This window comes from Brachyistius frenatus, unplaced genomic scaffold (assembly GCF_029030835.1).
Source record: "Brachyistius frenatus isolate BFR_SWC_R1_liver_20210118 unplaced genomic scaffold, ASM2903083v1 Contig_150, whole genome shotgun sequence".
NCBI lineage: Eukaryota > Metazoa > Chordata > Actinopteri > Embiotocidae > Brachyistius > Brachyistius frenatus.
Genome location: NW_027210749.1, coordinates 530,149 through 550,407, shown reverse-complemented (window position 1 = coordinate 550,407; position 20,259 = coordinate 530,149). Strand labels below are relative to the sequence as shown.

The following is a 20,259-nucleotide window of genomic DNA, read 5'->3' as shown; positions in this document are numbered from 1 at the left end:
TTTTATTGAGTCGACGAACACGTTTAACCTCGGCGCTATAAATACATTAAAATAACATCAATAAATACTGATTGAAGGTCATAAAACAATTAAATAAAATAATTAAATCATAAATAAAACACAGAACATTGAAACACATCCAATAATAATCTTTGATTTTTAAAACGTGTGCGTTTTAGTCGTGTAGTTTCTTTTTTCAGTTTTCTGTTTGGAATCGAATAAAAAACGCAAATTAATAGTCATTTTTAAAAAGCAGCATATAGGCCTCAAAAATAATTGAACAAAACAGCAAAACATTGAGCTGAAGTTGGATTGACAACCACTTGGCAGTTGAACATAAGAGTGAAGTTGGTTTGACCAGTGTAGTCTCACGTTATAATATCATTATACCGACATGATGTTACATATAATCTGTTTATTACTTTGGTTTTAGTATTTATAATTCTTTACTTTTAATTCTGAAACACAAAATCTTTTTAATTCAAGTTTTTTTTTTTTTTTAATAACTTATGGATGTATCGATAAGTTATAATTTGGACTCAATACATTTCTAGATCTTTTTCTGACGTGGTCCGGTTCGGTCTGTGCCGGGTTTTTTATTCCTGGATTTGTACGACGGGTCGGACGCACGTGCAGCCCACCGCGATGAGGCGGGACTCCAGGCGGTAATGGTAGCTGGGCGCCGCCGCCGCCGACAGAACCCGGCGCAGCATCAGAACCTGTTGCATGATGGGACGGGACTCCAGGCTCAGGTCCTCCAGGCCCTGCGAGTCCAGACAGCCGTGCAGCTGACAGCGAGCCTCGGACCACACCGGAGGGAATAAAGTGTCGTCGACGGAGACGCTGAGGACGGAAAGAGGGAAGAGACAAAAACAAAACAAAACTTTAAGCATCACTTTCATTTCTACGATTAAAGGACCATTCAGCTGTTTTTTTTGTGTGTTTTTTTTACTTACTGGTACTTCCACGGGGAGATGGAACTGTTCTCCAGAGCCCGGATGTTTGTGGCAGGAACTAAAGCATTGGGGTCCAGCTCCAGGGGGACCGTTTTTATTTCGGCACCTTGAGAGGACTTCTTGTGTGTCTTTGCTGCTTTTGGCATCGCCGCTGCCTCGGCGATCATCATCATCATCATCATCATCATCATCATCATCACCGCCACGGCGCAGGAAGCCTGAGGAAGAAGAGAAGCTGGATTCAGTGACACGAAACGTTTCCAATCTACCGCTAAAAATCTTTGAGTGTCCGGGTTTTTTTTAACAGATAATTTTCTGTAAACTTTACTTAAAAGTTTACCAAAAAAATAAAACACCTGCTTTTAGGCTGTAAATTAGAAAATATTTCCAACAAAGTCAAACACCAATTATAAAGGAGAAAATTAGAGTTTTCAGAGAGGTGTGAAAAATAGTTTAAAAAATGACTCGCCTACAGATTTAACCAAGCAGATCTATGATGTACAACAGATCTATGATTTATAACAGATCTATGATGTACAACAGATCTATGATTTATAACAGATCTATGATGTACAACAGATCTATGATTTATAACAGATCTATGATGTACAACAGATCTATGATTTATAACAGATCTATGATTTATAACAGATCTATGATTTATAACAGATCTATGATTTATAACAGATCTATGATGTACAACAGATCTATGATTTATAACAGATCTATGATTTATAACAGATCTATGATGTACAACAGATCTATGATGTACAACAGATCTATGATTTATAACAGATCTATGATTTATAACAGATCTATGATGTACAACAGATCTATGATGTACAACAGATCTATGATTTATAACAGATCTATGATTTATAACAGATCTGAGCACTTTTAAGCATTCTAGGAAATCTTTATGGACTTTCATCAGTTTATCAACTATTTTTTACAAAAAACAGGAATGCTGTAAAAAGGTCCCTTAAATACTTAATTACTATCTATGAATTCAATCCATATTTCCAAAATGTTTTTACTATTGATATAAAAAGATATAACATTTCAGAAAGTTTGAATATTTTTATCTTGACATGTTCACATTGGTGTTGTTTCAGTTGCATCATACATTTACATTTGTACTTATTAATTGATATTTCTTAACTATTTATTGAATATTGAACCCTTTAGGCTTCCATACAACGGACCTGTTGTGTTGTTTCCAACGCCGAACACACGTACGTATATAAAATCATAAAACTATAACAGACTTCAGTGAGATATTAAAAGTTTTCGCGTCTCTTACCGTCACTTTTGAGGAGTTAGTTGCTGAAAACATGTTTCCGAACTCGTCTTCTGTTTCAGTCTTGTTGACGTTCTTGTTGTTGATGTTTGTCCTTGTTTTGCAGATGTTTGCACCTCTGGTTGTTTATTAGGTCGAAGGCTCCTCCGGTTTGGCTGGAGGTTCAGGTGAGGATGCTGCTGCTTGTAAAGGTGGTCGTCGTCTCTTCGTTCTCCGCTGGTGTTCTGATGGACTCCAGTCGAAGCCGCTCACATTTTTATCCTGATCCGATGGACTTCCTTTCGATGATGTCACCGCCTTTCTTTCTTTCTTTCTTTCTTTCTATCTTTCTTTCTTTCTTTCTTTCTTTCTTCCTTTCTTTCTTTCTTTCTTTCTCCGTCCGTGTATCATTGATCTTCGTCTCTAAAAGCCACAACAGACCAGTTTGCATGACGTGTCCTGATCGTCGACCCACTTTTATCTCCACGTTAAATCATTCTTGCCCACAAAACACTTGCAGCAGATTTTTTTCTAGGTCATCAAAAACCTCTCGAGTCTCACGTCTTCCCCTCAAAGGATGACACGATAATTCTGTTTGAACACGGTTCTTTCAAACACTTTGGGCCTTTTGTGTGTCAAAGGTCGTTTATTTCTGTGGTGACAGTAAATCTGAGATTTTAATGGGTAAATACAATGTTAGAAATTAATGTGCACTTCATGTAGGATAAGAAGAAGAGAATAACCTTTTGTCATTGCTGTAGCTGAATTTCTTAAACAATATGTCCGATGAATATTAGCCACCTCGCTACCAAACCTTCTCTTGGAATTTTGGAAATTGTTCTTGTAGTGCCGTCAAATATCTTCAAAGATTTCTTCTGTTTCTTTGAGACAAAAAGATAAAAACAACACAAGTACTCTGCTGGCATTTCTTTATTTGAACAAATAAAAAGAATCTAAATCTGCAAAAAAAAAAAAGGGAGAAGTAACGTTAGCATTTAGCCGTTAGCAATCAGAGGGATGAAAAAGAGCCGCACGAATGAATTATTTTTTATCCTGATTTGAGTTAGCCTCTCGTGCGCATTGAGCACGCTCAGTTCGAACGTCTCAGCAGACACCAGATTTTTTTTTTTTTAAATAGTGAAATACAGACAAATTGAACTTAATTTGAATTTATATGTAAAAAGTCCCGTTCTGTAGCTTCAAACTGATGAATTCCACATCATCATATTCCCAAACATGTTTCTGCCATAAAGACCACAGATTGTTTAAGTCTTTTTATGTTGTCACTGCAGCTGCTAGAAAATGAAAAGGTGAAATACATAAATATGGTGTAACAGGAAATATCCTGCTATAGTGGGATTGTAGGTAATGTTGGATAGATAAAATAAGACTTTATTAATCCCACAGTGGGGAAATTTAGTCATCACAGTAGCATAGAAACACAGTTAGGAAGAGAAAAAAAAGGTGCACACAATGAGAAAAAATTACAACTATGCATACAATAAAATAAGTAAACGTAAGACCAATGAATAAAAACACACAACAAAATAAACAAGTAAATAAATACAGCTTGGGATGAAAGAAAGTGTGTCAGGTGCTATGAAATGAACTACAGTGCAACATTATTCTATTTATTTTATTAATGTTGGCTCTCGTATAATTTCTGTTCCATTATTTTGTGCTCGTTATTCTGTTCTATTTTTTTCTATATTCTTTTCATGTTCTGCAGCCTCTGAGTTTCCTTCTCTGGGAATGAGTTGAAATCTGATCGTCAATCATCCAATCTCATCTGGTGGTTTGATTTTTTTGATTTGATTTTATACACTTTATTAACCCCCGAGGGGAAATGTCTTCACTACAGCAGGGCGGCTCTCAGGGGGGGCTCTCAGGGGCGGCTCTCAGGGGGGAGCTGCTGCAGCAGGCTGCCACTAGCGCGGCGCCAGGTAACCTGACCTGAAGTGCATGTTTTTGGATGATGGGAGGAAGCCGGAGAACCCGGAGAGAACCCACGCAAGCACAGGGAGAACATGCAAACTCTGCACAGAAAGGCCCAGGACCGGATTCGAACCCAGAACCTTTTTGCTGTGAGGTGACAGTGCTAACCACTGCAGCACCGTGACGCCCGTCTTTCACGTCTTGTCTGATTGTGTGGTGTCACAATCATCTGTTTGCTCATCTCATCTCATCTCATCTCATCTCATCTCATCTCATCTCATCTCATCTCATCTCATCTCATCTCATCTCATCTCATCTCATCTCATCTCATCTCATCTCACATCTTAAAGCTACAGATGAGATGTTAAAAAGTGTTTGAACTACGCCGTCAGTCACGTCGTGACGTCACGACGCTCTGAGTGTCCTGCGTCTGACGCAACACGAGCGGACCTGAGTGACAGGTCAGTCCGTCCTTCACCTGCGGAGGAGTTTTTTTAGTTGTATTTTTTTAAGATGTTGCATCAGTCATGTGATGCAGGATGCGCTGCAACCTCTGACCTAGTTTCACCGTCGTGTTGTGACTCAGCTCGGCTCAAACCGCTGCTTGTGTATGTGTTTTTTCTTCTTCTTCTTGCAGCCCACGCTGGCAGCTCCGCTCTGACCTGGTTTGGATCGACGGATCGATGCTTATCAGCGATCTGAGAGACTTCCTGCTTCCTGCGTCAGTTTGCAGCCTCCGGGAGAGACTCATAACGATTTTTCTTCGTAATGCAACTGCCTTGAGATGCTTTCGACAACATTTAGAGAAGCAAAAAAGTGTCACCTATATTGAAACTATAAAACAAATCACTTTCATTATTGCAAAATAAAACTTTCAACTTAAGTTATTTTTTTAAGAGCAATTATTTTCACATGTAATAAACACGTATATGTTCTCAAACTCCACTAATGAAGAGTCTCTCTGTGCTTTTAACTCTCCAGCAGTGCATGTTGGGAACGTTTTTCAAGTCAGAAGTCAGAATAACTCAAGTGTGAAGATAAAAAAAAAACTATTCATTTAAATTTATAAAATGTGACGTAAAATGAGACATTTCTTTCTTCATCAGATGGGATGTGTTCAGGGACCAAGTGAGGTCGTCAGGAATTTGATGCTGTCCACCCTCTCTCCTCCACCTCCTCCCCACTTATGTAGAGTGGACAGGGTGTGGTCCACTATGACCTCTTTGGTTTTGGTTGGTGGTATTCAGGACCAGGTTGTTGTCCGAGCAGCCCTCAGCCAGATGTTGGACCTCCTGTAGTGCATCTCATTGTTGTTGGAGATGAGTCCCATCTAATCTTTCAGGGATGTAGACCTTCACACTGTCCTCCGATGTCAAGGAGTTCAGCTCACTCGTAGTTTATATGAGCCTCGGGTGCACGAACAAGTACACACAAAACACACAGGAGAGTTTCTGCATTTTATCAGCTGAAAAAAAGTGAAAAAAGGTGATTAAAAGCAGCTGAATTATCTGTCAGCAGCTCCTGTTTGTATCGTTGATGTGAATGTACACACAGCGATCAGCAATTTACTGTTAACACAGAATAAAACTAAATATGTGATGATTCTCAGGCATCTTCTGTGTTTTCATGATGTCATTCTCCGTCCGGCCACCAGATGGCCTCAGCCTCTCCTCTCCCTCCACTCACCTGACTTCCTCTCCTACCTGCCCTGCAGTGACCTCTAACGGCCTCCGGATTCACGCACCTGCTTCCACTTCCCAATTAACTCCCTCATGGGATGCATATTGGCGATTTTCCTGCCGTCCTTATACCAGAAAACGTAAGACTTTTATTCCTTCAGATAAAATCACAGAATGTGACGGAGGTTAAATGATCAGGGAACGTTTCAGCCCACCTTCTTCATGTTAATCCTTTTTCTAAAGGGCCTCTTTAGATTTGTTCATTTCTTCAGCTACTAAAGCCAATCTAAGTTATTTTAATTAAAATGGTTTATTGTTTAAACCTTTTGTTAATTACATTTGAATTCCTGAATATTCTGAGGTTCATCTTATAATTCTTTCAATCATAACCTTAATACGAATGTCGCCTGTTGTATAAAGTTTGTTCATTTTTGTTTGTTTTGAAGAGTTAATTCTTCTGTAAAATAAAAGAATTTGAGCTTCAGGACCTCCCAACAACTTCAGGTAAGCTAGTTTTTTTTTGCCAATTGATAAAAAGGTCATGTCAGTATTTCCACAAACTGTTTTACCCCTTCAACACCCACCGTGAAAAAAGAAGAAATTAAAAATGGGATCACAGTAAATGTACAGAATTTTCCGTGTGAAGAGAGACGAGATGAGGCAGGTGGTGGTGGTTCAGGTGGATACCGCTCGTCCTCGCAGTAAAAGGTGTGGCGGTTGTTTGTCTTTCTAGCACTGCTGCTGCTGTGGTAACTAGAAACGCCTTCGCCAAGCGAGTCGTTGCTGAATGTGAACAACTGCATATGATCGGGGTGGTTTCCAAGAAACAACCGAGTCTCTTCATGTGGTCTGAGGAAACCCAAAAACCCCACGACTGAAATCCAGGAATGAAATGTTTAACATGCTGACGTCCCTTTTCGTGACCGTCTTATTTCCTTATTTCCCTTCCTAGCAGGTAAGAGGGCCGTTTTCTGTGGTCAGAAATGAATCAGTTTATATATATTGAAAAAAAAGATCCATATTTTGATAAAGTGACTTTTTGTGGAGAGATTGTCAGTAAAATAAAAAAATAAAAATAAAAAGAGCAACTAAACTTCTGCAAAGAGCAGCTAGGTGGGCCCTTTTTACTTTTCCCATTTTGACGCATAAAGAAAACTTCTATGCAGACGAGACACCGTTCGGCCCGTTTCAGACCAAAGAGGCGTAACGTGACACTTTGAAACCTGCGTCTAATATTTGCCGGCTTTTTCAGCACTGGATATAATTTTTAATACTTCAGAGCAAGAATGAGGATAAAGTTACTTGCAACAGTTGCATTTTTTGTAGTTGGTGATGCGACGGAAACTAAAGCAAGAGTTTAGCTGAAGTTGATGCAAATTTATGCTGCAACATGAGGGATTTCCCCTTTATTTGTATTTTTTTTTTTGTGTCTATTTCGCAATGTTTTCCGCCACAACAACGTAGTAGTTCCATCGTTTGGAGGAGTTGGTGTCTAATGATGAGAAAAACCACTATCAAGTCAGTAAACTGCCTACTTGTGATGAGTCAGAGACAACGACATCTTTTTAACATCAGCCTTACTGCAGCCTCGAATCTTTTACTCCGTTCAAGAAAAAAATTATCTAAACTGTAATAGATATTCTGTTTCTTCAGCTCAGCTCTGGGCTGTTTGAAGGTGTGTGCTGCTGTAATGCCACATAATGTTATATATATATATAAAGTGACATGTAGTTTCAATTTCCAACAATTTATCCATTTTTCAATTAACAAAATTTGTTTTACCTCTGGTAGCAAAAACAAAAATGTAATTTAAGTGCTTTTCAGGGTGTTAAAGACTTGAAAGAAAATGTGGCTTCATGGTGGTGACTTAATGCTAAATCAACCTCAATGTCAAATTAAAGCATTACAATCTTTCTATTTTGTAGTTTTCTGTCTGATTTGAAAACTTAACATTTGAAAAATTTAAAAACGTATGCAGTTCCTGTCTCTGCCTGTCGAGGACAGTGTTTCTGTAGTTCCCGTCTCCGCCTGTAGAGGACAGTGTTTCTGTAGTTCCCGTCTCCGCCTGTAGAGGACAGTGTTTCTGTAGTTCCTGTCTCTGCCTGTCGAGGACAGTGTTTCTGTAGTTCCCGTCTCCGCCTGTCGAGGACAGTGTTTCTGTAGTTCCCGTCTCCGCCTGTAGAGGACAGTGTTTCTGTAGTTCCTCTCTCCGCCTGTCGAGGACAGTGTTTCTGTAGTTCCCGTCTCCGCCTGTAGAGGACAGTGTTTCTGTAGTTCCTCTCTCCGCCTGTAGAGGACAGTGTTTCTGTAGTTCCCGTCTCCGCCTGTCGAGGACAGTGTTTCTGTAGTTCCTCTCTCCGCCTGTAGAGGACAGTGTTTCTGTAGTTCCTCTCTCTGCCTGTAGAGGACAGTGCTTCTGTAGTTCCCGTCTCTGCCTGTAGAGGACAGTGTTTCTGTAGTTCCTCTCTCTGCCTGTAGAGGACAGTGTTTCTGTAGTTCCTCTCTCTGCCTGTAGAGGACAGTGTTTCTGTAGTTCCTCTCTCCGCCTGTAGAGGACAGTGTTTCTGTAGTTCCTCTCTCCGCCTGTAGAGGACAGTGTTTCTGTAGTTCCTCTCTCTGCCTGTAGAGGACAGTGTTTCTGTAGTTCCTCTCTCTGCCTGTAGAGGACAGTGTTTCTGTAGTTCCTCTCTCCGCCTGTAGAGGACAGTGTTTCTGTAGTTCCTCTCTCTGCCTGTAGAGGACAGTGTTTCTGTAGTTCCTCTCTCTGCCTGTAGAGGACACATGCCCTCTCCTGCGGCACCATCTTTAGGACAAACTATTTTTTTTTTTTGTCCCACTTTGAAGCAGCAATCAGAGCTCATCTAAGCTGTTTCAGTTTCATCCAATGTTTCCACCTGCTGTCTGTAGGTGGCGGTGTTGAGGTTGCACAGGTTCACTGCAGCCTCAGATGACACTTTCTGGCCAGTGTAAAAAGTGCTGACGGCTCTGCTGGTAACCAGATTAAAAACATGGTGATTTATCAGCTCGCTCATCGTCGTCTCTGGTTTTCTCTCGCTCAGTCTAATGAGGTCAGAGACGAGATGCTGACGGCTCAGATAGAAAATCGCTCGGCTCAAACCTCAAGAGTCGACCACATCAAAGCCTTAAACTACACCAAACTCCCCCGCTGTGATGTCACTGCGAGGGTGGGGTTACAGCACAGGAACCTACTCTTGAGTGCCATATATGGAAACGGGAAGCAGAATACTGATGGCAGGACGGCTCTTCGATGGGCCTATTTAAATGGTCTCTCTTGTGTTCATGACATTTTGTTGTTCACAGGAGAGTCCAGTCCGAATGGAGCCGCTGCGTTTCAGGACGGTTCAAATTGAAATTAAAAGACAAATTCTGGTATATTTTCACAGAACTAATAAAACCGACCCTCGATTCACTCAAACTGTTTTTCCCACAAAAAAGGTTTTAGATTCTAGAACTGGTTCGGTTCTGGATCCGTGGATTGACCTTTTTTCTGAATCCCACCTTTTTTCTTTTTTAACGCCGCTAATAGCCGCGACGTTCATTCATCCGTACGAGCTCCTGAACGCGTTTATCTTGGGAACGCCTTGAGGGAATTTCTTCAAATTTGGCACAAACGTTCCTTTGGACTACAAGATGAAGTGATTCGATTTTGGTTGCAGAAGGTTGCCCTTACCTCACAAAACAAGAATTCATATGATAATGACACGATTTCACACAAACGAAAGGCTAAAATAATGAAGTGATGACATTTTATATCCACAAAGTTGACTTCACTGACTTAAAAAAATGACTTTAGATTTAAGAAAATTAATTCAGAACCTGCTGGTACCAATTTGAACAGAACTATTCTTTTATTTCATATATGTTATGTGAAATTAATCAGAGCATGTTTCTACTCTCGCACACAGTGATCATAAAAACTTCTTATAAAGTAAACACGATGACCGAATGAACAAGATAAAATCATTCTTGATAAAATAAGAAATGCTTTCACCTGTTTCAGTGTGTGACATCCATTATTCTTTGAATGATTTAAAAAAAGAAAGAAAAAAAAGTGGTTTGTTTAAACATTTTAGTGACTGTAAACTATCAGTACAAGATAAGATCAATCTTACTGATCTCGTGCAGAGAAACTCGAGTGTCGAGGCGGCAAAAAGGAAGCGCAAAGAGATGCAGCATCTGTAAATGATAAAACGACAAACACTAAGCATGATAATAAAGCAAGAAAATACAGAGTGATAAATGGTACAGTACAAACAGCATGCAGTAACTCAGACTGTGATTATATGAGGAAGTTGTAATTAATTCAACTTTAACAGCTGCTTTGGTGGAGTCGATGGAGTGCCGAGTCGGCAGGAATCTCCCCTCCGTTTCCTCCGCTGGTTATCAGCTCAAAGATCAGAAGTTTAGATCTCGGGGACATAAAAAGGGAGTAAAGCACAGAAGCGGGATCAGATCACCGCGGCAACATGAAGCTCCTGAAGCGCGGCTTCGGCACACTGCTGGTGAGCATCAATATCTATTAATATTAATCTGTGAATGATTAGTCTGTTTTCTTGTTTCCAGAAATATCCAGAAATGACTCTTTGTTTTATCTGCTGCATGTTTTGAAAAAAAAAAAGAAAAAGATTTACTCACAGCTGATAACCGAGATATGAATCTTACTAGTCGGTAAGTTGGGAGATAATTTATCTAACGCGACCAATTACGTTTGAAGAAATGGAACAAAGTTAACGTCCAGTTACAACTCTGTTCATCATAAATATCCTACTGTAAATAAATAACATTAAAATTTGAGATAAATACAATTTAAACCAACATTTTATTCCTTCAGACTCCCTAAAAAGCCACACTTTCTAAAACACATTAGAAATACGTTATTTCATGCGTTTCCTGGAAAATTTCCTCCAAAATCTGCAAAAAATGTTTGATGTAATTTGGAGAATTTTTCCAAGACAGTGCTGCAGAATTTCTTTAAAAAAAGTATTAGATAAAAGCGAAAAAAGTATGGCTCATTTTCTATCTAAAGTGTTAATGGCTTCCTTGTCTTTGTAGAAAACTTTTCGAAAACGCTTCGATAAAGTAGAAAGGTAATTTCTTAAAAGATCGGTCAGTTTGAAAAGGTCTGCTGTTGTTTTAATAAATATTGTTCTAAGACAAGTACTGGATAAATAAAACAACAAAAACGGCTGTTATTGTGTCGAGAATTTCCCCAAAGAGTTAAACATGATTCGACACGAACAAATTCTCGACATGGAAAACTTCAGGATGTGATAAAGTTACTAAATAATCTGTCAAATGATTTTGATTATTACACGTGAAAAAAATAATCACAAATGGTCATTGAAGAAAAACAAAATTAACGTTCAAGTGGATTTACTGATTGAAAACAACTTTTTGGGTAAAACTCCAAAACGTATCCACGTCTTTACGCTGTTCTGATCAACGTTAATGCCGAAGCAACTCGGAGAAAAACACCTTTCTACATCCGTCCAATGTTACTTCAGGAGTTAGCTGCAGAATTAACAACTTTTTTAGCTCAAGTAATAAATAATAAAGCAACATCTTATGGAAATATAATAGTTAAGCGGTTGGTTAAAAGTAATGGATTAAAACATTTTAATTGTTTGCTTCAACATAATGAACAGTAATCTAAAAGTTGCATTCAAGGTTTAGCTAAAAATTGTAAGTAGTTAACGTTGGAGTAATGGATTCATTCGTTAGCTAAAAGCAACGTTCACGTCATTAACTGAAAGTAACGTTAGATCGTATAAATGGATGAAAGAGTTCGCTGAAAGTCATGGATTCTTTGCTAACCATTTAATTCATTAGTCCCGTAGCTAACTATTTGTTGCTTTTAGCTAACCATTTAACCAATAAACATAGTGGATATGAATAGTTATTTAAACACGGTTAGCTTGAGGTAACGGACTAAATAGTTAGCTAACAGTGGGACTGTATCCGACTTCAAACTTTATCCGTCAAATCAGATCCGACAATTTGTTCCTTTTTTATCGTAGATTAATAACACGCTTAAAACTAACGTATAAATGGAAGTAATTGCTAAAACGCTGGCTGCAAGATGTTTATAGTCGAAGTAGAGATGGTTTATAAACTGGTTAAATGCAACGGCTCTAAGAGGAGGTTCATTTTACATGTTCCGTCCTCAGGTGTGTTGCAGTGCATTGTGGGTCGTCTCCTCCTCAATGGTCAAACCTACGCCTCCTCCCAGATGTAACTCCACGTTGATGTTGTCCTCAAACGTCTCATCGTTGTCCGGAGGAAACGGTGACATCCACCGCCGATCGCTGTCGCCGTGGAGATGGAGGTCAGCGAACACGCGAACGAATAAATATCAGATGTTGATTTTAAAATGCAAAAACCTTTAAACAAAAGCTACCAGTTTCATTACTGAATAATTTCTAATTTCTTAAATGTTCACGTGATGCACATGATTGTTATAAAAAAAAAAAAAATATCTGGGAAGTTCACAAATACTATTTTACGTACTTTTTTTTTTTTTTTTTTTTCTAAGTTGCTAATATTTCTGAGCGCTAAACCAGACTTTTAGTTTTGATGAAATGAGCAACTTTTTTTCACGTGGAAATAAAATGTCCTGCGTCCAAACATCAGGGAGGTTTTTGCTATCGCAGCATTTAAATGCACCGGATTTACCGTTAGCTTTGGGTAGTTAATCCAAACCAGGCTCCCATGACCACGCCCCCTTTTCTAGGGGAGACGCAGCGATTACTCGACAGAATGTCTTTGGTCATTAATGAACCTGATGATTTTCTAAAATATTATTTTATTATTATTTAAAAGTCGGTGAGCGTCACATTGTTTTCTCCCAGAAGGGGGCGGGGACACATTGCTAGCTAAAGTTCCCGAATATGCCTCAAATTAGTTGTTGTTGTTGTTATTATTGTTATTATTATTGTGTTCCTGATTGATCTGTTTAATCTTGCTGGTTCAGGTCGTCCACGGTGACGGACCGGATCCCAACCACCCTCTGGGAGGCCGAGTGCAGCAGCAGCTTCTGTTCCAATCCGAACCCGCGAAAGTCGGACCGCCTCGACCTGAACTCGGTCCCCATCTACCAGAACGTCCTGATCCTGAGCCAGCGGGACGGCGGGGGATGCTATACGGCGTCGTACCAATCGGTGGCCGTCGGCTGCACCTGCGTCATAGCAGAGGCCAAACGCAACTGAAATTTTTTTTAAAAAGACTTAAAAAAACAAAAAAAAGTAGTGCTAATTCAAGTTGTTTATTTGAGTTTGTCTGGTTTTTGTATTGTTTTTTTTAATCTATATTTAAGTACATTTAGTCACGAGTTTGTTTTTCGACTAAATTACTGATTCATTTTAAAGATTTTCGTTTAACGTCTACATTAAATTTTTTGTGATAACTGGAACTGTTTTATGATTTTTCTCTATTTGAGAACATTTTCAACCGCAGCTTTTATGTTGGTTCCTGTTCGCTTTCCATTGGTTCTAAAATTATTGTATTAACATTTAAGGCCTTGTAGATACTGTAAAATATATAAAAATATACTTTGTCCATGCTTCCATTAGGAGATGTCATCAGGAAGCACTGCATCAACTTTCATTGTTATGCAGATGACACTCAGCTATATCTTTCTATAAAACCAGTTGAAACTAATCAGTTAGTAAAACTTGAAGCCTGTCTAAAAGACATAAAGGCCTGGATGACCAAAAACTTCCTGCTTCTAAATATCAGACAAAACAGAAGTTCTTGTACTTGGTCCTAAACACCTCAGAAACTCTTTCTGTAATCACTTAGTTACTCTAGATGACGTTGTCTTGGCCTCCAGCAAAACTGTGAGGAACCTTGGAGTCATCTTTGATGAGGATTTGTCCTTTAGACACCATATAAAGCAAATCTCCAGAACTGCCTTCTTTCATCTACGTAATATTAATAAAATCAGGAAAATCCTTCCTCAGCGTGACGCAGAAAAACTCATTCATGTCTTTGTTACTTCTAGACTAGATTATTGTAATTCCTTGTTGTTAGGATGTCCAAATTACTCATTAAAAACCTGCAGCTGATCCAAAATGCTGCAGCAAGAGTACTGATGGGATTTAACAAGAGAGATCATATTTCTCCAGTTTTATCTTCTCTTCACTGGCTTCCTGTTAAATCAAGAATAACATTTAAAATTCTCTTGATAACTTACAAAGCTCTACATGACCAGGCTCCATCATATCTTAGAGATCTTATAGAACCATATAATCCTAGCAGAGCACTCCTCTCTCAGTACGCTGGTCTACTTGTGGTTCCTAGTTTCCAGAAGTAGAATGGGAGGCGGAGCTTCAGTTTTCAGGCTCCTCCCCTGTGGAACCAGTTCCCAGTTTGTGTTGGAGGTGCAGAAACCCTCTCTAGCTTTAAGATTAGACTCAAAACCTTCCTTCTTGATAAAGCCTATAGTTAGGGCTGGCTCAGGTAGACCTGAATCAACCCTTAGTTATGCTGTTATAGGCCGAGGCTGCTGGAGGACCTCGTTACATGCTGAGCTTCTTTTCTTTCCTCCTACTCTTTAACTGACTCATACCTCACCATCTTCTTCTCTCTCATAGTTTCTTCTTATTATCTGTTGTCTCCATTCAGTTCCTTCACTCGTGTAGTTTCTCTTCTTTCTTTTCCAGATGTCCCGTCATGGAGCTGCATGTCTCTGATCTGCGTTTGTCGTCTCCACCAACAGTTCTTCTCTTCTATCTCTATGCTGTCCTTTTCCCTCTCTGCTCTCCTCTCAGCCCAACCGGTCGAGGCAGATGGCTGCCCAACTCTGAGCCTGGTTCTGTTAGCAGAAGCTCCGCCCACCTCTGATCCTGGTTCTGTTAACAGATGCTCCGCCCACCTCTGATCCTGGTTCTGTTAACAGATGCTCCGCCCACCTCTGATCCTGGTTCTGTTGGAGGTTTCTTCCTGTTAAAGGGAGTTTTTCTTCCCTCTGTTGGAGGTTTTTCTCCCTTAAAGAGGAGTTTTTTCCCCTCCTAGCTTATGTGGGAATTGTTGAATTGTTGGTTTCTCTGTATAATATTGTAAAGTTCTGCTGCAAGGACTTTAATGTGTTAAGTGCCATGAAATAACCTATGTTGTGATTTGGCGCTATATAAATAAAGTTGAATTGAATTGAATTGAATAGACCAGGAGATGAACCAATATTTAACAAATTTTTTATCACGAAAAATGTAGTGACAACAGCATTTTATGATTATTGTAAAAGTTTCTCAAATTCACTTTTAATTTCATATTTTAATGTTACTGTGATCTGATAATTCTGTTCAGTATTTTATCATTTCTTTAATTTTTTTAGACTAATCTTTAACCATTTGTGATATTTAAATGTTTTATTGTGATTCAATTATTCTCTTTAGTATTTTTTATCATTATTATTTCGAAACTAATCTTTCTTCTAAAGCAGCTTTTCTTGAATTGTTTCTGCTCTAATCCGTCATTATCCCAAATACATTCCCAATACACAAATCAGCTCGCTTCATTATTTGTATTTTATTCATGTCTGTGCGTTCGTTTTCCACATTTTGCTGTCCTATGTTTTTCAACTTGTTGGAAAAGTTTCCTGAATTATTTTATCTTATAAATGCAGCGAGGTGTTTATTAGTGTATTAGAGTCTCATGATGTCTGAAATCCTTCACAGAGGAAAACTCATTCAGACCGGAATCAGCTCTAATTAGCTGAAAACAAAAACACATTGTGGGGAGAGAGAGAGAGAGAGAGAGAGAGAGTGTGTGTGTGTGTGTGTGTGTGTGTGTGTGTGTGTGTGTGTGTGTGTGTGTGTGTGTGTGTGTGTGTGTGTGTGTGTGTGTGTGAGAAAGAGAAAGAGAGAGAGAGAGAGTCAGCAGTTGGTGTATGAACAGGTCAGAGACTGAATGAACAACATAAGCCTGAGAAACTGAACACGTCTCCAGTAGAAAATGAAAAGCTGACATCCTGCAGAGAAATAACTGGTAAGTTTGTTTTTTTTCTTGTTGTGTGATGTCATATTTGACCTCTGACCTTCTTAAACTGCCCCCAAAAGAAAGTAATTTTTTTCCAGCAGAAGAGTCGCTCTGTTTGACTGTTTGAAGGTCTGGAGAGGTTTTTTTTTACTAGTTTTATACAAAGTGGTAACTGACGGTGACGTGAACTAAGGCCTCCAGTTTGTCATTTTTAACCGTCGCCATCTTGTGACCATATTTGGATGAGCTGGGGGATTTGGCTCGATCTCCCGGGACACTAAGCCTGTAGTTTAAACCTGACCGCACCACAAGGCCTGTCAATCAAACAGACCACTTTTTGAGCTTTATTATCTAATTAATTTTGGGATTATTTTCAGCCAGAAAACTAATAAGAAGGAGCGACTTTAGCAAAAGACTCCATTTATGACTCGTGGAAGAAAATTCCTAACTTCATATTTCACGAGAAAAATTGAATGGGAGTCTATGGAGCCTTTTTGGAGCCGACCTCTAGTGGCACTCGGTGGTATTGCAGCTTAAGGCACTTCTGCATCGGAACCATTTTTCAGACCCGAAAGCTTCGAACACTTTTATATTCAGTCTATCTGTTTTATCTCCTTCCTGCAGCAGAAGTTGCCGTTTCATTTTACATTCCTCTTATTTAATAATTTGGCACAATTAAATGTACAAGTTATTTTGCCTTCCCCACTGTGGCAGATTTCCCTCCCCCCAACGTATAACAGCATGCTCTTACAGTTTTCTCCAGGACAACCAGTTCAACTCATCTCCCATCATGCCTCGGGTGTCGTTCGCCCCTCCCCTGGCGTGTCTCAAAGTCCTGCCCCTGCTGGACTTTCTCCTCCCCTCCCTCCCCCCGACCGTCCGAGACGTGGACGTCCCCCCTCTGTTTCGGGAGCGCTTCATCGCGTCCGGGTACCGACCGGTCGGCCTGCCGTGGCGCTGCTACGCCCTCAGCCTCCTGCAGGTCCACAACGAGACCTTCAACGTGTGGAGCCACCTGCTGGCCGCCGTCGGCGTGCTGCTGAGGTTCACGATCTTCGCCTTTTTCCGAGGAGGGGTACGGCGCCGCCCGCGGGACCCGAACCTTTCTCCTGCCGCTCAACGTGAATTCAGATTTCTGGTTCTGTGTTTCGACCTCCGCAGGGGGTCCTCGGGTTTCGGTTGCAGGGTCCCGAAGGTCAGGGGTTCTCCGTGGACGTCGCCTCGCTGCCGCTGGTTCTCTACGTTTCCTCTGCCATCACATACCTCAGCTTCAGGTGAGGTCTTCAGCAGTTGATTATCTTGTCAATAAAAACCTCACAAAATGGTAAAAAAACAACAACAATGAAACATTGTAGAGTCCAAAAGGACGTCATTTCTTTTCCCACACAATGGTCCAAAAAGTATTAACGTCTTAAAAGACTGTTTAAAATATGACCCATATTTTTCAGTAATAATGTGAACATACTTTCCCCCGCCGCCTCCTGCAGCGCTGCAGCTCACCTGCTGCAGTCGCGCTCTGAGCAGGCGCACTACTCGCTCTTCTTCCTGGACTACGTGGGCGTGGCCGTCTACCAGTACGGCTGCGCTCTGGCTCTGTGTTTCTACAGCGCCGACGCCGCCTGGACGCAAAGCATGCTGGGACAGGTTTGTTCGGTGGATGTTCGAAGGTCCGGCGGTTTTTGCGGTCGGATAGTTTGATGGTTGAATGGGAGGTCGGTTTGTTGGGCGCTGAATGGTCCGATGGTTTTACGGATGAATGTTGGAGTGAAAAAGTTCTGAGACTGTTTGCGTTGAGGCACTTTGATGTAAACAAAGCAGGAAGGAAAATATTCAGAGTTACATCACATGATCAAAGTTTCCTACACCGGTTTTTGCAAAAACTAGCATGTGAAAATTTGCGATTTGACCGTGGACACGAAGTTTAACAGAGAAAACACATCAAATTTTGTGCCAAATTTTGGAGAAGTCCAAGAGAGTCAAATGCAGTGAATAATGGTGGCGGGGAGCTACAATTGTGTTGTTAGTAGCTCGTAGCAACGAACGTTTTTTTTTTATCTCCCTCAGACGCCTCAGAAGGTCCCAATGGAACTCGGTGTTGACAGTCTGACTCTGGGGGACGAATTCACGGTGACACAAAGAAAACCCAGCTGGTGTCTCCTGACCTTTGGTCTTAGGACAGTGAAGCTCCGCCCCCTCTTGAAACGTTGATGTCATCAGAACACCTCGCCCGGCTCGTCGCTTCATCGCCGTAGACTTTCTGAAGCATTTCAAAGGTCTCTGTTGACCGTTTACACAGTTTGACCCAAAATCTGATGTTTTTCTGGATCCTCAGGAGACACTTCTTTGAAAACAGACATGATTCTCTCATATAAATCACTGCATGGGCTCAGGAACACTCAGCTGTAAGCCGGCGTTTTGAAGATTTTCTGTTCTCCCAAAGATTTGGCCCAAAATCTGATGTTTTCTCACGTTAACGTTGTGGAACTCAGTGATGATGTCGATCGAGAGACGACACTTTAAACACTTCCTCATGAAGGTCGTTGCTTCCTGCTCGTCTGGGAACTTTTTGATTCGCCGTTGTAGCTGGATGGTTGAAGGTGTTTGGAGGGTTTTATGTCGGGTGTGTTGTGGAGTCTCATCGTGTGTTCGGAGGTCCTGACGAGGTCTCCGGTTGCAGGTCTTCCTCCCGATCGCCGCCCTCCTCGCCTGGTCCTCCTGCGCCGCCTGCTGCTATGCAAAGCTCCGTTTCCACCGGCCGTATCCGCTGCACAGGAAGCTCTGCCAGCTGGTCCCGATGGGCGTGGCCTACCTGCTGGACGTCAGCCCTGTCGCCCACCGGCTCGCCACCCACAGCTGGAGCAGCAGCCCCGCACTGCCGCTGCACTTCCTGCAGGTGGCGCTTCTTACCGTGTTTTTTGTCACACGTTCGCTTTCGACTGCAACTACAGATTATTTTAATTATTGATAAATCTGCCGGTTATCTTTCAGGTTCAGATTAATTTGTTTGTATTTATAAGTAGATTTGTTTTGCAGTAAATCATTAGCGGACGTCAAAATAGATTCCAACCAAAAAGTCGCATAAGTTTTCACTTTTTTACTTGAAAAATGACAAATGAATTGCCTCTTAAAATAGGCGCTGTTTCAAAGTGATCCAACGATGGCCAACGAACTAGATTACTTCTTACAGATATCAGATGAAATCGTTATTTTCTAAACACGACAAAAAGATTGTGTTAAAGTAAAAACACAAATCATCAGCAAACATGTATTTATTCAGAAAAACAATTGTGAAATCTGCAAAATGTTGCTGTTGAAAAAGTAACGCTGGACTGTAACAACGCAGACGGATGTTCTGGATATTTCATAATTCTTCCTGCGTATGAATACTTTTAGAAAGATAACAGGCCTCCTGTAAAATACGACGGATAAATCAATCTTCAGAGAAATCAAGCTGTGAAACCAACTTTTTTTAATCCGATATAAACTTTAGAAATGAGCCGACTGCATTAAAACCAGGTGTCAAACTGCTTTTCTGTCATTTCCCCACCAGGTGGCGCTGTTCCTGCTCTCGGCCTTCTTCTTCTCGTGCCCCGTCCCCGAGCGCTTCTCCCCCGGACGCTTCGACATCGTCGGCCACGGCCACCAGCTCTTCCACGTGCTGCTGTCGTTCTGCACGTTGGCCCAGCAGGAGGCGCTGTTCCACGACTTCCTGTCGCGGCGGCCGGCGTTGGTCCGGGAGTTCGGAGAGGAGCGCCTCCTGCTGGCTTGCGCCTCCTTCCCCTGCCTGGCGCTCTGCTGCGCCGCAACCGCGCTCGCCATGACGAGGCGAGCTGAGGCGCAGCTGATGAAAGAGTGAAGAAGAAGAAGAAGAAGAAGAAGAAGAAGAAGAAGAAGAAGAAGAAGAAGAAGAAGAAGAAGGGCGACTTCTTGAACACAAACTGATGGATTTATTTTGCTGAACGGAGAATTTCAGCACAACACGAACACGATTGTATTAATTTATCGGACTTAGATCATCTCAAAGCTCCTGCACTGAACTTCTGGATTTTGTAGTCTGTTTTTTACATTTTTACCCAAATAGTAAAACTCAAACTGAAATTTGATGAAATCAACAAACTCTTTAACATTGAAATGGAACCAAATTTTTTAATCCTCTACATTTTCAAAAAGAAATTACACCGTCAACTATAATAACTACTGTTTGTGTTTCCATTGATAATAGAACAAAAAAATTAATGAATATATTTGTGGAAACAGCTTTTGGACCGAATCGACGTCACGATGATGAAAAACACGTAAACGCCAACATATAGTTGGTAAAGTGAAAATAATTTAAAATTTTCCCTCAAGACACCGAAACTGTGTCAGAATCAGCTGCCGAGAAGAACATCTGCACAGGAAACTGAATCTGTCC

The 20,259-nt window shown here is 40.8% G+C and overlaps 3 protein-coding genes across 3 annotated transcripts; 2 read left to right on the top strand and 1 right to left on the bottom strand.

Moving 5' to 3' along the window:
* Positions 1-33: 33 nt before the first annotated feature.
* Positions 34-2,615, bottom strand: il17a/f1 (interleukin 17a/f1). The gene is made up of 3 exons (XM_069715985.1): positions 2,260-2,615; positions 957-1,174; positions 34-843 (listed from the first exon to the last, which is right to left on the bottom strand). Exons 1-3 carry the CDS (start codon positions 2,290-2,292, stop codon positions 597-599), a joined length of 498 nt encoding a protein of 165 aa, XP_069572086.1. The 5' UTR covers positions 2,293-2,615; the 3' UTR covers positions 34-596.
* A 7,721-nt stretch (positions 2,616-10,336) lies between these two features.
* Positions 10,337-13,179, top strand: il17a/f2 (interleukin 17a/f2). Its single transcript, XM_069715991.1, has 3 exons — positions 10,337-10,372; positions 12,038-12,195; positions 12,841-13,179. Exons 1-3 carry the CDS (start codon positions 10,337-10,339, stop codon positions 13,073-13,075), a joined length of 429 nt encoding a protein of 142 aa, XP_069572092.1. The 3' UTR covers positions 13,076-13,179.
* A 3,456-nt stretch (positions 13,180-16,635) lies between these two features.
* LOC138631158 (membrane progestin receptor beta-like) lies at positions 16,636-19,704 on the top strand. The gene is made up of 5 exons (XM_069715941.1): positions 16,636-16,920; positions 17,007-17,119; positions 17,333-17,489; positions 18,523-18,738; positions 19,396-19,704. Exons 1-5 carry the CDS (start codon positions 16,636-16,638, stop codon positions 19,699-19,701), a joined length of 1,077 nt encoding a protein of 358 aa, XP_069572042.1. The 3' UTR covers positions 19,702-19,704.
* The last annotated feature ends 555 nt before the right edge of the window (positions 19,705-20,259 follow it).

Coding starts and splice junctions, on each gene's coding strand:
- il17a/f1 (XM_069715985.1), bottom strand. CDS start 2,292: ATGTTTTCAGCAACTAACTCCTCAAAAGTGACG. Junction 1,175..2,259: donor CTAACTCCTCAAAAGTGACG/GTAAGAGACGCG, acceptor CTTCTTCCTCAG/GCTTCCTGCGCCGTGGCGGT. Junction 844..956: donor ATCTCCCCGTGGAAGTACCA/GTAAGTAAAAAA, acceptor TTCCGTCCTCAG/CGTCTCCGTCGACGACACTT.
- il17a/f2 (XM_069715991.1), top strand. CDS start 10,337: ATGAAGCTCCTGAAGCGCGGCTTCGGCACACTGCTG. Junction 10,373..12,037: donor GCGGCTTCGGCACACTGCTG/GTGAGCATCAAT, acceptor TTCCGTCCTCAG/GTGTGTTGCAGTGCATTGTG. Junction 12,196..12,840: donor CTGTCGCCGTGGAGATGGAG/GTCAGCGAACAC, acceptor TTGCTGGTTCAG/GTCGTCCACGGTGACGGACC.
- LOC138631158 (XM_069715941.1), top strand. CDS start 16,636: ATGCCTCGGGTGTCGTTCGCCCCTCCCCTGGCGTGTCTCAAAGTCCTG. Junction 17,120..17,332: donor ATCACATACCTCAGCTTCAG/GTGAGGTCTTCA, acceptor CGCCTCCTGCAG/CGCTGCAGCTCACCTGCTGC. Junction 18,739..19,395: donor TGCCGCTGCACTTCCTGCAG/GTGGCGCTTCTT, acceptor TTTCCCCACCAG/GTGGCGCTGTTCCTGCTCTC.